This window comes from Chaetodon auriga, chromosome 1 (assembly GCF_051107435.1).
Source record: "Chaetodon auriga isolate fChaAug3 chromosome 1, fChaAug3.hap1, whole genome shotgun sequence".
Lineage (NCBI taxonomy): Eukaryota > Metazoa > Chordata > Actinopteri > Chaetodontiformes > Chaetodontidae > Chaetodon > Chaetodon auriga.
In genome coordinates, this window is record NC_135074.1 from 4,532,978 (window position 1) to 4,549,738 (window position 16,761).

The following is a 16,761-nucleotide window of genomic DNA, read 5'->3' on the forward strand; positions in this document are numbered from 1 at the left end:
CAATAAAAATGAAAGCAGCGATAAATTAAATAAATGATAATGATAAATTACTACTGATATATCACTATCGTAAACACAATATTGACATGGAGTACAGACTGGTGGACTTTCTATGAGGTGGTTATTTTCTTTAATTCACATATAGCAGCATGTGTATTAATTTTAATATGTTTATTGTGTAATAACTACTATATTGTAATTGATTCTTTTCCATAAAAGTCCATGTGAACGGATGTGGTTGACTTTAGCCCCCATGTCAACATAAGCAGGCAAAGAGGCAGGTGGACAGCTGTACTGGCCCTGATAGATAGATAGATAGATAGATAGATACTTAATTCATCCCCAAGGGAAATTCACAACTATTTTGACCATTTCAACATCACATCTAAAATCGGATGTATGGGGATAAACGGCGTCAAAGAGGAAGCAGCAAGATGGAACGAATGAGCACTTTCAGTGGTCAGTAGGACTCTTGTAATGGGATTTCTTATTATTCATCTTCTCTGTTCCTCAATCGTGAACCGAATGATTTCATCTTCTCTTTACTCAGTCGTAAGCATTCACTACCTTAAAGCCAAATGGTTAACTGTCATTTTATTAGGTGTATGTATGTGTTAATCTGCTAACCATGACACCATGTATGTACTCATCTACTGATTAAGGGAATATCCAGCATGATCGAAGCTGCTGATTGACCATTGTCCTGACTGAACAACACATTATGATGTGCCTACTGTGCTGACATTGTTCTGATGATAATGTCATCCTGTTTACAACATAATGTATTGTCTTCCTGTTTCACTCGAGGCGGCAAGGAGGAGTCCGTCTGCAGGCGTAAGAATAAACTCCCAGAAAGACAATGAATGACTTTGTGCTTTTTAACACAATACCCTTGTTTCACTGCCAGCACAGTGGTTCAATAAGACAGACAAGGGAAGAGTGGCCTGGGAGCAGAAGAATGGAGAGCTGGACTGGGATGGAGCAGGAGACCTCAGGTGGATTACCCAGAAGCTGGAGAGCTGGTGAACAATGAACTTCCAGTGGATGGCCTGCTGGAGAAGCAGAGTTGCTTGGGAGGGCAACAGATGGCCAGTGTTGCTCCGAAGAGCAGCCAGGAGGCAGACAGATGGGTGATGAGGGGACAGAGCCGACGGATGGAGCAGGTCTGGATGAATTCATGGATGCTGGTGACGCAATGCACAAGTGAGCCCAGCAGGAAAGTTGGGGCCTCTGTAAGGGCAAGGCAGGAGGTCAGCAGGGAAGACAGAAACTCTGTGGAGACCAGGTAGGAGGCTGAATGTGAAGGTGGAAACCCTCCAAAGGAAGCCAGGTCAGACAGCCAGGAACCAGGGTTTGCTGCAGCTCAGCCAGAACTGGGGGCAACTACATCACAAGAACCAGTGGCTGTTACAGCTCAACAGGCTGCTGCAGCAAAGAAGCAGGTGATGCTGGACCACAAATGGGGAACCAGAAGCTGGTAATGGCCAGAGCACTGATGGGGAACCAGGAGTGGGTGTCGAACGTACCAGTAGCGGATCTGCCATGTTGCTGGGCAGCAGGAACTCAACAGCATTTGGCAGCAGCGAAGACAATGAGCTGGGCAACACTGAGGACAAGGAGCTGGACAACTAAGAGGCATGACATCAGCAGGAGACACGCTCCCATCTGGAGAGTTTCCCAGAAGGTGGTGTCGGAGCAGGATCAGGCAGGGACTGGCTGGTTCCATGATCATGGTTGCTCATCTGGCTGGAAGCTAGCAGCCTGGATGCTGTTTGACTCTAGAGCAGAGTCCAGCTGACTCAGGAACTGGAGCTGGTAAGTGGCTAGCAGGCTGGTGGCTAGCTGACAGGAGGTTAGCGGACTGGTTAGCACGCTCCATATTAATTCCAGCAAGGGAGCCACTGCAGAAATCCAGAATGGTCAGCACGATCTTTTTAAGATTATTAGTATCAACCATGCCTGAAACTTTGAAAAACCGGGGCTTAGAATTAATAGTTCTTTCAAAAGAGGTTAGAGTCCTCAGCTTGTCCTTCATGTCCATAGTGCTGATAATGCAAACATAGAATTTATAGATGGCGTATCTCACCTCCTCCACATCCTAACTGGTGATAAGCTGGTGTCCTCTGGGTCCATGTCTTGCCGGATCATTCTCTTGCATCCATGTTTCCCTCACTTGTGCTTTTTTCTTTGGGTCGTAGTCCTTCCCACAAGGATGTATGAAGAAACCGTGTGAAGAGAGATGAAACATCTAAATATGGTTTTAGAGAAATGAGACATCGTTTCCTCTGAAGCATCAGATGAAATGACATCTGATGACAGCTGCAGCAGATCACAGCTGGTTTAGCGGTCAGTAGGCTTTGATGAATTTGCATCTGCACACATGAGCACTGTGCTAATAGTAATAAAGGCACACAGTTATAAATTACAACTTCTGCATTCCAGAAAATTTCTGTCTCACATTTACAGATGCATGTCCAGGATAAGGGGCGGCACGATTGCGCAGCTGGTAGTGCACATGCCTCACAGCAAGAAGGTCGCAAGTTTGCATGTGTGAAGTTTGCATGTTCTTCCCGTGCATGCGTGGGTTCTCTCCGGGCACTCCGGCTTCCCCCCACAGACCAAAAACATGCTCATTAGGTTAATTGGTGACTCTAAAAATTGTCTTTAGGTGTGAGTGTGAGCGTGAATGGTTGTCTGTCTCTATATGTTGCCCTGCAGTCGACTGGCGACCGGTTCAGGGTGTACCCCGCCTCTCGCCCGTTGACAGCTGAGATAGGCTCCAGCCCCCCCGCAACCCCAAAAGGGATAGATATAGAAAATGGATGGATGGATGGATGTCCAGGATAAATTCCTCCATTGTAATACAGACTAACAAATGGACAACAGACTATCTGGACAACAATATGAACATCATTTCTTTACATTTTATATATCAAGCAATAGCAAAAATCACAAATTCTGTATGAGATCTTATATACAATTCATTTAATGACAGACAAACTACAGCTTGTGGGACACACAGAATCAGATGAATGCAGGCCATGCTCAAATAACTAATCAGACAACTTCTATCGTTTTAGCACTGCACATCCATATAGTTTTTTGTTGGATGGGGATCATTAAACAGCTCTCCTACATTCTAGATCTCAGCATTTCAACACCCTATCAACAACTATTAGCATTACCAGATAAAGTCATCTTATTACACTGGAAAGACCAAAGTAAAATTACCCCTGAACAGTGACTCAATTTACTGTCTATTAGTTGGCTCATTTCCTTCCTGTTTTAAGAATTGTCTTCTAAATTATTTTCATTGTGATGACACAAGCTGCATGGTTGAGTAGGACTCAGATCTGTGGTGTATCAGGGTAAAAAATGATCTGATGGCCCAGAGAGAAGCCCATCACATCACATATGGAAATCCACATGGTTACTGACTTAGTCTTATCTATTTCAGTTTCACTTTTTAAATGAGTTTTACTTTCTGTACTTCAGGACTTCATTTGACTTTCAGTTTAGTTTTCTGAATTACAGCCCATTTTTGTGATTTACTTCTCCTGCCTCGTGAGGAAAATCATGGAACACAGTTGGTGCATATTGGTGCTTGGTGCATTCATTTGAACTAATGGCTTTGAAGTGATCCCTGTAGACCACAAGGGGCGGTGTTATTAAACAGCTACTAAGAACAAAATTCATATTATCTACTATTCTACATCAGTTTTGCTAGAAGAATTGAGTATTAAATGAGGTAACATCTCACTGTCAGCTTGAAGATGACTAGCTTTGTCTGTCTTATCTCAATAAAGACATTTAAACACGTAAACTGGGCAGTGATGAAGGGAAAATCTGATCATGTATGTCACATTATTTAACCACCATCATTTTAAAATAATGGTACACTCTTGCTTGACAAATGGTAATGGTTTATTTTTTACCGGGGTCCCCATTAGCTTCCACAAAGTGGTCGCTAATCTACACAACAAGAACAATAGTCACATAGTATCAACAAAAAAGCACAATAAAAGCCAAATACAAAAAGAAAACAAGTAACTTCACACAAGAATCTACAACCTGTAGCAACCGACAGTGAAACTAAATTGCCCCACTGTCACATGGCATCAAAAAGGAAACAAAAACAATCTGATCTGTTTTTAAAGTGTCTGATGTTGTCAGAGAGCATATTCCAGACAGGACAGGACAGGTCTCATCCTGCAGTGTGTTCGTGGAGTCGGTGCCACCAGATGAACAGCACCCACTTGACGCGTCATATGACAAAACCAGTGTGTGCTGGCTTATCACTAAAGAAGTGTGGCGTACCATTCCACCCACAGTCTGCATGAATAACAGAACACTTGATTCCCCCACAGACAGACAAGACGCTTTTTTGTGCATATCACACACATTGGAATGGAGAGAACGATGAAGAGCTAATCTGGCTGCTCTGCTCTCTACAGTTTGTAGGGTCTTCTTTAGATATCTTCAGCAGCACCTGACCAGATGACTGGGCAGCACTCCAAGTGTGACAGAACAAGTGACCTAACAGCATAAATCACAACAGAAGATGGAACAATGCAGAACATTCCCTTGAAATAGCCCTTTCCCATCTTGGAGGCAATATAATCAATGTGCTCAATCAGGCCAAGACACCAGGTTAACTAATTTAACAGACAGTGAATCTGGTTTTAGTGACCTGCTCAAGTTGTCTCGCATCTAGAGACAGTCTTGATCCAATCTGATCCAATCTTAAGCACATTTCACACATGGAAGGACTGGACTGAGCTGTACAAATGTTGTTCATTTCTATTTTGAGTTCTGTTCTTTCTTTCTGTAGTTAAAAATGTGTGCTGTGTTGATATGCTCCATTTCACATAAACTCTCATACATCAAAACTGATTTAAGCTACTTTTACCAGATTTGGTGGAGATCTTCAAATGTTAGCTCCGAGCTTGTTTATATCTAATAATTGATTTTTTAAATTACGATGACATGATCTATGGTCGTGTGTCAGTCATGAGGTGAAATCTGGTTTTGACTGATCAACGTGGACAGGTTTCATAACCGAGTAAGAAAAATCTTTGTGCTAAAAGACTTCAAAACTATCCAACAATCAGCAGGTCATAGAGGCTTCAATCTTTTGTGCATACGGTCTGCATAAACAATTAACTTCAAGAACTCTGTTTGTTTCTATCCACCATAACACAGTGAACTGGCAGCATTCATATTCAATTTATGGTCACAAAGTTTGAACTTTATCATACAGTTATTAAAATTCAGTCACATTAATTTACAAATTAAATAACAACAATAGTGAGTTACTCATGTAGCCAAGACATTATTACTGCACATGTTATATGACTTGCAGTCATATGTGACAGGAGAAATCAATCACTATCACACTACTTTTATGATTGTTCCCAGGCTACATCATACAGCCCAGCTTTAAGCTTCTGGTGGTAAGGCCACCCAACATGATCTAGTCTCAGGCCACATGTCAAGACAAAAAAAAAAAAAAAAAAAGTCATGATGCATGACACAGGACAAGTGTTCACTGCTGCTGCAGACTAAACCAATGTTTGCACTGTTGTGACGAACACCGTTGTGAAGTGGGCAGCAGCAGCAGCTGCATTAGGGGTCACCACACCTCTGAAGGTGGTCTTGGTTGAAAAGATCTTGTGAACTTAAAGGCCTGACATAACCATGGTGCACCAGCGCAGGAGTTTTCCCTTATTTTGCCTGATTTGACCATTTCTTAGAACAAGCTGGGCATGTACATCTCCCTTTTTGCGCAGTGACATTTCTGACAAAAAAAAAAATGTATTTTACAGTTTGTAGATTTGCTTGCAGAGTTTGCGTGCTGCTTTTCAACTTGTATATTTAACACATAAATGTAATGCGCTGTTGATCAATTCCAAACTAACTGCCCGAGGAAACAGAGAAGCTGAGACTCCAAAATAGATGCGATCATATTAGCTGTATCCCATCTTTTATTTTGTATAGAAATAATAGAACTTTCCTCTTCTTTTGCATGACCTGGATGTACGTCCCATTTTTATCAAGTTTTGTGAGGACATGAAAATGAATTTGACTCTGTCACTTCCTGTGGTGACTGGGTATGTGTGCCACATAGAATGGATGGGAAAACTCGGGAAGATTCGACATCTTTGCGACATCATGGGATAACTCAAGACAGTTTGGTGGTGTGAGTATTAATAATACAATAATTTGCACTGACATTTGACATGGGACTGTATCCATTTAAACCATTGGAGTTGATTTGGATTTCAGGCACTTCTGTATTAAGCTCAAAATAGTCAAATATACTGGCTCTTTCAGAAAATCTGGAGTTTACATTCATAATTGCTGTAATTATGTGGATTGGTGACTTCAGTAAACTCTCCGCACAGCTTCATCCAAATCATGTCCCAACTTTCTCGCCACATCAAGCCTAACGTGAGGCCCAGTGCCCTCTGCAGCCGTACACAGCACTGACAGACCTGTCACATAACAGAGGCACTAAGTACTGTATGATTAGAACTCAGCAGCTCAGCCTAACCACCATCTTTATTCAGGTCAGTATTCTTATTTGCCTGAAACCTTCCCCACTTCCAATCCCCATCCAACCTCACACATTCCCACCTTTTTATACTCAGGCTATCCAACCAACTAATCCTCACCCAAACCTTTCCAACTCCGGCTCGCCTCTACTGACCCTCCTGACAGCCCCCTCAGACTCTCAGGCATTGAGTCGGTTCAGGGCGTCCTCTACAATGTCCAGATCATGCCGGATGTCTTTCACCATGCTCTTGATACTGCTGGTGTCCTTCAGGATGTCCACACTCTGGGTGTAAGAGTTGTAGCGTACTGTGAATGGACGCTGAATGGTCTTGGCAAACTCCCTGTGGACACAGCAAAGTCATTAATATCAATAAATATAGTATAGTATCAACATACTACAACAACAACACTGAGTTACCTCCTTGAGCAAAGCATTATTAGAGCAAAGGTGTTTGGGAATGGGAATGTCACAGCATGGAGACCACTACTGTTCTGATACAGTAGATGCCCTTAGAAAAGAAATAGCTTGACTGGGGAATGCACTCATTCATTTTGTTTCCAAAAGTAAGATGAGAAGATTGATACCACTCTTACGTCAATGTTACATTGGGACTTTGATCACCTCTTTATTGCTCTATACTTTATGCATGGACGCGAGAGTAATATCGATCCTCTCATGCATCTCTTGGAAAGAAAGCAAATGATATCTCCCAATGAAGATGCTGTAAAAACTTGATAGAGAATGGATTATAGCTCCGTAATTAAGGAAGGACTGCACTTACAAAGGAAGATTCCACTGACCTCATTTTGTTCTTGGCTTCCTCAAAACTCTCGGAAACAAAGTAAACTTCTTGGAATGTAGTTATTTTGCAGTCCTGGTTAAAGGTCGCTGTGGGGTCAAATGGAAGGATATTGGCCTTGCCGGACAAAGCATGCTACAGAAGAAAGAGACAGAATGTGGTGAGATTTACATTTGAGTCATTAGACACATTTACATTGTGAGATAATGCCTGTGTTCATCTACTTCGTCAAGTAACATGTTTTTGACCCACTACATGTGAGTACTATAACTGGGCCACAGTAACCTGGATTAGTGCGTGTGCACACACACACACACACACACACACACACACACACACACACACACACACACACACAGACACACAGACACACACAAAGGAAAAATGTGAGGAGTTTTGTCTTTCCAAGAAAAACCCTCATAAGTGGTGGTAAAGATAGCTAAGATTTTCCTCTTAACACAGCAGTAACCCAGTCAGAATGGGTTCATTCATTGAAATCAGGATCATCAGAATGTACAAATACTTATATTTACACTAAGTGGTTTGATTTTAGCACAGCAAATATAATATAACAAGAAAATGCTTTTCAGGCCAGGAGTTACAGTATGATCCCAAATCTGACGCCATTTATAAATGACCACATTTTCACCAAACTTTGTTGAAATTTTTGAATTTTTGAATGCATGGTTAAGAACCTCAGGCTTTCTCATATGGAAATACAGACTGTAGGCAAGAAGTGCAGCAGACGCATTTGCACTATATAAAATAGACAGAGGATCATACGTCACCTTGAGCTCACTGACGGAGGACAGGAGTCCAGCTCCATAGGCCTTTAGCTTGCCATCCTGCTTACATAGACCAAACTCCACTGTGAAGAAATAGCACTAGAACAAAACAGGTTGCAACTTTGAAATCATCTCATTCGTACACAGCATGAGACTGCAAGTAATAGATGTCACTGCATAAGTTGTGTGTGTGTTTGTGCATGTGGTAGAAATGTTCCAAAATATAAATATATAATCGACTAATATCCTTGTTTGTCCTGTCTCCATTTATTCTTAACACTTGAAATACTCTCACTGTGCCTTGTTGGTTTAAGGGTGGTTTATGGTGCTACACTACATTAATTAATCAGAAATGCAAAGTACTTTCTATTGCTATACTGACAATGCACGCTGAAACCCAGTGGCGTTGCTAGGGTCTCTTGGGGCTCCAAGCAAGAAATCCCTGGGGCCCCCAACCCACCCATGCATGCTGCAAAAATTTGGTTTTTGCACACATAACTGCACAATTTCTGGGACATTTGAGATGAATACTGAAAAAATAGATTAGTGGATCTCAAAGTGAGGTCCAGGGACCAACAGAGGTCCCTAAAGCCCAGGCCTATCAGTAATCGTTGTTGTAAGTAAGTGGCCACGGGCTCCAAGCAACTGCCTGGCTTGCCTGTCCGCGAGCCCCGCCCCTGCTGAAACCCTGAAGGCCTGGTCACACCAACATTCAAAACGGTAACATTTTGTGCCAGAATAACTTCTGTCCAGGGGAAAAAGCCAACTAGTGGATTCATTTGTGGGGCAAAGTACATCCACAAAAAAATGAACACACATCTGTGCCGTTGACCAATAGCAAGCTGTCTTGCAATATGACAGCTGCTAAAGAGCGTAGCACCTCATAACCTAGGAGACACACAAGCAGTCAAAATATGTTTTTATAGAGTTACACTGTGCTACATCATTACAGCAACTGATCGATGTTCATGTAGAAGAGTCAATGACAAAAAAACATATCCACCTTTTTAGGTTTAGTCTGTATGTTTGTGTGTGTGTGTGTGTGTGTGTGTGTGTGTGTGTGTGTGTGTGTCTGTGTGTGTCTGTGTGTGTATGTATTTTCTCACTGTGGCCAGTTTCTGTACAGCATCATCTGAAGCTCCTAGTGATGCTAAACCAATCTCTTGTGAGAACTGGGCGAAGCTGGGCTCAGCAAGCAGAGGGACGTGACCCAGCAGCTCATGGCATGTGTCTCTGCATCAAACACACGCACACGCACACACACACACCCACACACACACACACACACATTTGAAAAGGTAAACACAGCTAGTGCTTCATAAAAGAATTCATAATCAAAGTCTGGTGTGACTTTGGAAGTCCTAAGCAAAAGTGCTATGTTCTTGTGTGTGTGTGTGTGTGTGTGTGTGTGTGTGTGTGTGTGCGTGCGTGTGTGTGTCTACTCACGGTTCAGGTGTATACAAAGGCTTGGAGCTGTGACGGACATACTGAGTGCAGTGGAATACTCTGAAGGCCAGACCTGCTAGAAAGTCCCTGGGCGAAAGATACCCTGCTACCGGCCGAATGGTGAAGCCTGAGCGCTCTAGGCACACACACACACACACACATACACACACACACACACACACACACACACACAAAGATAAGTTTTTATGAGAAAAAAAAACAAAAAAAAACTATAAGTCACTCAGTCAACATGAGTGTTTATTGAGGGAGAAGTTGAAGATTTTGTGGCACTGACATCTTGTTAGTGACAAACTGCTGCAGAGGGCACTTCAGCTTTGGTTTGAGCACTCAATCATGGTATTTGCTGTTTCACACGTTGCTCTCTCAGATTATTTACTCAGACACTCGACATTAGCAAAGCTGGCTTAGGTTTGAACAGTTACCCTTGAGGAAGCGTGAGACGTCCTCCAGCTGGGGGATGTTGTCTTCACTGTAGTTACAGTATTTGGTCAGCAGAGGGAGGTTCTTCAGATATTCTTTGCAGGCATGGCTTTGGTACAGCTTGTTGAGCTCCCTGTACACCACGCCCCATGTACACACCTCCTCTGCTGTGAAGTCTATACGAAGAATAGGATCGCCGCTGACCAACAGAAAGAGGGAGAAACACCAGGACAATTAAATCAAATTGAAGGTGAAAAAGACGAGTTCAGCACACACATACACACACAAAAACAACGAAAATAGGCAGTTTATACACAGTTAGACTTTCTTGTACAAGAACAAATGGACTGCACCTTTAAAATAATACAATGATATATATAAGAAAACAACTCCAAAATACATCTTCAGAAATGTAGAGTAAGGAAGCAAGATGTAACAGGCAAAATAGAGTAAGCAAAGTAATACTAGGCAGTTATAGATCATATAAATCGTATGAAAAAAATTAAATACAAGACTCAAATCAATTGTCAGTGACCCTGCTTATTCTACTTGCTCTGTTTTCATTGCAGTGTACCTTTAACAGTCCGCTCCCCCTGCTGTCCATGTGTCACCTCTGCAGCCTAGCTATTTCAAACCCTCCCTCCAGCCTTTAGGCGCCTCCTCATTTTGGCTTGAAATTTAAAATGGTAAATGACAAAAAGCTTTAGGCCATTTACGCTTTTGCATATCACATTTCGAGTTTCATATTTGATGTTTCCCTTTTCTTATTTTCATCACCGTTGAGCATTTCCTTCTGAGCTTTGCATTTTAAATGTAACTTTTTTCATTGTCACTTTAGGGTCTCAGGCCTGACCGTCAATGTTAGAGGGAAGGGAATCCAACCACAGCAGTTAGACCTTCTCTCTCAGACTACAAAGATAATCAGTCTGGAACATGAGGCATCACTTTGCTATTTTTTAAAATTTATTATATTATTCATTACAGTTGCTGTCTCTTAATTGGACAACAGAACACTTGAACATTGATGGCACGGAGAAAGGGTGGCATCATATCAACTAACCTCATCAACAGAATGTGAAGAAGTAACAGTTCTGACATTATGTCAAAGACATATTGCGTTGCAGACTTATCTACTGGAGTTAGCATGCTAACCAGCTAGCCCCAGCCCAGCCTGTTGTCTAATACCACTTTGTGCCTCAAGAGGTGATAGTTTGATAGCTGTATGGGAGATATATGCAAGCTTTTGCAGTTGTCCAATAACTTCATATCCACAGAACACTGAAACGGATGTTACTTCGATAACACTTTTTTTTTTTTTTTTTTCTTACAAAAACAATGATCCCCTCCAAAATGAGACAATACATCTCATTTTGAAATATGTCCTCTAAGCCAAGTTTATGCATCACAGTAAAATTAAATAATTTCAAATGCGTCACAGTGGAAGAAAGAGTGGGACTTACTGTTTGTAGTTCATCGCCAAATCAGAAAAATATTTTCTTCTTTTACGGTAAATGTTGTCCTTAAATCCCTGCAAATACAGTACACTCACTCTTCAGAAAGATGTCTCATAAAGTAAAGAAAAGACGTGGAAGTTGTCTTTCTAGCATTTTAGACAAGAAGCATCAGAGCTACTCCGTAACATCTGTGTCTGTCCGACATACCGGATGATCTGCATCTAATTCAGAGCCGTACATCAAAACCCTGTTCACACACAAATCCAAATCAGAGATCTTCCTCGGGAACCAGGGTACACCAGCCATATCTGAAATGCAATTCAATGCAATTCAGGTTCAATCATGATATAACAGTGACAGAACAGCTGTATGAATTAGATTTGAGACATCTCTCCACTACTAATGTTGATGCTTGAGATGATAGAATTTACTGCTATGCATCTTTTTAAACACAAATAAAGAAATGCTCTTATCATACATCAGTTTAGTCAGAAGTCAAAATGCTGCCTACCTTCATCAGGTTGAGCGGAGTTGTCCGATGGAGTAATGTCAATGATATCAGTATGCTTCCTCAGCAGCTGAGTCAGCTCCTTGAGCTGTTCATGGTCAGTGTCACAGTCCACAAAGATCTCAAATTCTGAATCCCTTCGTTTGGACTTGCGAGACTCGATATGAACGAGGTTGACATGTTTTTCCTGCACACGCATAACATGCAAGATGAACCAAACGTGTGCGAACAAACAGAATCAAACGCAACATCCAGAGGAGAACATTTCAACCAAGAAACATTCAGCAATTTATGTAATGGATTTAAGGGTAACAAAGCATCTTTTTACAACTTGAAATGAAACACCCACCTGAAAAAGCTTCAGCACCTTGACAAGACCACCGACTTCATTTTTCAGTGAGAATATGATGGTTGCAAAGCCTTTCTCAGACCGGGTGGGCCTTCCAGTGGAGATGCTCCTGTTGTCCTGGTTCTCATCAATTTTACTGAATGTAACCTGATTCATTGAGGGTAAAAATAAATAGAAAATTAAAAAATATATACACATTGTATGCATCAGTGATTTCCCCATGACCTGAAATAAATAAACTTGTCATGCTTATTGACATACAGACCCACTGAGCAGCAAGATAGAAGTACTGTGAATGTATGCTGGCCAAGAGAAGTGAGGTGTGACTTAAACCTTCATGGATTTAGTTTTAGCTCTCTTTTTTCGATAATAATATTATCTTAATAAATGATCCATTTTACTTCACATGCCTCACATAAAACGACATGTGATCATACTTATATTTCCTATGCTCTGTGCAAATCAACTAATAGCTGCTGACGTAACATTGCTAACATACATCATGTACATTTTATTTAACACTTTTAAATGCAGTCAAGTTCAGGATTTTGAAGGAGAGTTTTCAACTTCAGTTTCGTATGTGAACAGTGTTAACATAACGTCTCTCATTTGTGCTGCGTGCAGTTTTCAGGGTTCTGTTGATTTTGTTATTTTATTTCCTTTTTCTTATGGCACTAGTTTGCTGAGCAGGAACAGCTAAATATAAGCAGATTAAAAAAAAGAAAACAAAATGCAATAAATTGTAAAATCATATTGCAATACTTGTATAATTGGAATACTTAAGAGCATCAATACATGTTGAATCAGATCGAATATTGTGATAGCGTCTGACTGAAGTTAAGTATATAATCTCAGCCATAATAAACTGATGTGGTCATTGCACTTACAAATCAGCGACGGTGATGTTGCAACCTTCCAAACTCTGCTCAGTGTATGATTCAATCTAATCAATCTACAAATTGAATCAAAGCGATGCTGAGCCCTCTGCCAGCTGAAGGTGACTACGGTTACTTTAATAAATTGAAGGCTTTTTATATCGTTTCCGGTGTCTCTATAAACAACATCCTCTATCAGATTACTGACGGTTACAAGGGTGTCGGGTGGAGCAACAGATGGTGTGAGTGGCCTCTCCAGGTGACAGCGTGACACAAAAATCCCCATTTCTTATGTTACCAATTTAAAGCATATCCTGAACCTATGTTTCCCTAATTGTTGCAATGCAAACTTTCTAATCTGATCAAGGTACTTCCTCTTTCAGAGTCGTCTGTGTCTGCTCGAGTTCCTTGGAACCTTCCATCACTTCCCCTTTTACTTGTTACAGCCACTCTTAAAGGTAAAGGTTAAAGATTACCTTTGCTTGAAAATCAATGTTCATATAACTATTTTCATTAACTTCCTTCAAACATTTATCATTTATAATTATGTCCAATCTTTATAATAAGTCCATAACAGAAATCAGACAAATTAACAAATATTTCGAGTTGGGGCAAATATTTTCCACAGCTTTTTAAATCACTGTTTACATCATCCCTGCCCTCATACTGATGTGTCTTTCTGTTGCTTCCTCTGTGCATCCTGGAATCCTCTTCAGTAGACAGATACTGGAGACCAATTAACAGTGAGCATTAGAAATAGGCCTGTTGCATCTCTAGGGCTTTAGGGGCCTATTCAGCCTCTGATGTGGGTTTGATGTCATCAGGCCTGATGTCTTTATGGCCTCATCAACATTTGTGACCACCTGGTAAACATAGTTGAACATTTAGATGGACATTCTTTCTCAGGAGGGCGTGGAGACCAAGCCAGAGCTAAATTGATGAATATTTGCCAGGTGGTCAGAAATGCCTTGTATGAATCAATGAATGAATGCTTATGTCTGCTGAATGTGTAACGCAACTTTAAAAAGATGATGGCATGTATGTTTACAGCTTATTTTTGCTGTTCCCAAGTGCCTAAAAGAATTAGCAAAAGGTGTGGTCAGGTGTGATGTTTTCGGAATGATGCAATCTGCATGTTAAAGGTTCCCTGCAGAGTTTTCAGACTCTAGTACCACTATGGTTTTTTTCTCTGATGCAAGCGCACCAGGATGCACATTCCTGCCAATGGTTTTACACAGCTCGTCCTCACCAGACAGACCCATTTTTACTTTGACTGTTTTACTGATTTCCAATCAAGGAGGTTTGTTGCCTGAGCAAACAGTTTGCTAACAGTTAACAGTTTGTTAACAATGTGAGGATGAAGGTTCAGTACAACCTGTCGCTGGTGTTCTCCAGCGGTGATATATGATATTTTAGGCCACAGACGAGAGAGCCACAACAACCCATACGTATATGCTGTCCTGCTAAGTCTCCTTCATACTATATCTAACTTGAGGACACGTCTTGTCCTGGACCTTGTTGAAGAAGTGACCAAACAAATGCTCACTGGGAAAAAGTGCCCTGCCAACATCAGTTTGCAGGTTAGCTAATAAGCTGCTCAGCTGCAGCACATTAAACAGCATGTAAATGTACTTGTCTTGCAAATGTAAGTTTGGTCCATTTCAATGCTGGTGCGGTCCTTACTCTTCATTCTCACACACTGCCTGCCAATGATATGTAGACTACAGTGTCAGTCAGACAAGACACAGACACACCCATCCAGCTAGCTGAGATAAAAAAAAGAGCAGATATTTCTGATATTTCCCCAAGACCGTTTCCTTTCTTCTAACAACACAAAACTTTTGACAACATTTAAAAACATGTCGTATTTTGTTACTGCAAAAAGGGAATAGTATGATTTCATTTGGACTTTAAATAATGTTTTGCTAAACTTAAATATATTTAACAGAAATAATTTGACAGCTTTAATGGGCCACAACAGATCCATATCTGCTCTTAGTGGTCAAACAACTTTCCAATGAAGAGGTTACGTCAACTTGAAACTGCAGTGAAAAACAAGCCATTCTTCTTTTAGCTGAGGCTTTTCACAGAGACACAGAACACATCATCATTAGTGCTACTTACATCATTGTTGAGCTGTTTCTCCTCATAAGCAGAGTTTACCGAGTCAAAAGACCTTCCTCTGCGTGGCCCCTGTTCATTGGACTTCTTGGCGTACATGCCTGTCTCTAGATCAGTGGAAGAAATGGACTATATAATTATTGCTCAGTAAAGTTGTTTGTGCTGCGCTGGCTACAGCTAAGCATGAAACTAAATGAGAGTGAGATCTCTGAAAGGAAGACAGCCTCTCAGCAGTACAAGACTTTGAGATCAGCTACAGTAAGAGCTGCCATCTGTACTGTCGCCCAGAGCAAAATGCTGTGGTATTTATGAAGCTGTAGTGGAGGGGAGGGTGCAAGGAGAGAGGGAGCATTTCGTTCAGCAGGAGGGAGATGATTAACATCATCATGATTAACATCACGGCTGACACATCACATGGCCTGGTACTTCATACAGCACCACAGAGGAGGCACCAAAATATTGTAACTGATTCACAAGTGGCCATGAAGGACTTATTCAATTATTTATTGAAGGATGAAGCTACAGACTTCAGAACAATGGCACAGTGACATTTACGGGATTTATTCAACCGTGTGACCAAAGGGGATCATCTGTCAGGAATATGCTCTCTCACTATGGAGAGATTTCAGGTACACAAGGGCTCGCTGAGACAAGGCCACGAGGGAGACGGCCTGCTGGCTGCAGAGATGAGCTCTCCATTCTCTAAAACAAGTCAACAGCTGTTGGTCAATGGAGCAAATTCGTGTGTCAAAGTTTGTCAAGGTTGAACTTGACACGAAACATTCAAGCAGATTTATTGACAGATAAAGTTAATCCTCTGATTGTGGTGATGTCATTGGAATGAATCGATTAGATGGAAAGTTGGTGCAGTCTTTAAATGAGGCTCGAGCTGCACAGCCTGCAGGATTTATCACTACAGGTGTCACCTGGCCAGGGATCCTGGAGATTTGAAACCTTTGGTACCACTTTACAATAAGGCTCTTTTTAAGGCTTTCTGTGTTTTTGGCTTGCTTATTCATTTGTTACTAAATCATTGTTCGGCGCATCAGGGCCCAGAAAGTCACACAGGAAGAAAATATATGAAAAATTAAATGAGCGCCATACATAGTAAAAACAGTTGGGAATTGGGAATTAATTGGAATATATTTATATATTTTTCTATATTTATTGATTTCTTCATATCTTTTCATCTATTGAGATTTTTTCCTTAATTTATTTATATATTTATTTCCATGTTTTATTATTATGTATTTAACTTACACATATGTAATTACATATTTTCTAAATAATTTAGCAGCATTTCTGTTTATACATTTATTCCTTAATTTCTTAATCTATTTATTTCCACACCTGTTTATTCCACATGTATTTCTCCTGTGTGATAATAAGTCATGTCCCGGCTCTCATTGCCTGATCACTCTGGGCTG

General features: G+C 41.0%; 1 protein-coding gene across 1 annotated transcript; it reads right to left on the reverse strand.

Annotated features, from left to right (window-relative positions):
• Nucleotides 1-6,627: 6,627 nt before the first annotated feature.
• On the reverse strand, nt 6,628-15,590 carry LOC143322036 (tryptophan 5-hydroxylase 1-like). The gene is made up of 11 exons (XM_076732939.1): nt 15,338-15,590; nt 12,339-12,485; nt 11,993-12,176; nt 11,689-11,789; nt 11,488-11,555; nt 10,030-10,226; nt 9,587-9,722; nt 9,247-9,373; nt 8,144-8,239; nt 7,357-7,490; nt 6,628-6,896 (listed from the first exon to the last, which is right to left on the reverse strand). Exons 1-11 carry the CDS (start codon nt 15,431-15,433, stop codon nt 6,734-6,736), a joined length of 1,449 nt encoding a protein of 482 aa, XP_076589054.1. The 5' UTR covers nt 15,434-15,590; the 3' UTR covers nt 6,628-6,733.
• Between the last annotated feature and the right edge of the window lie 1,171 nt (nt 15,591-16,761).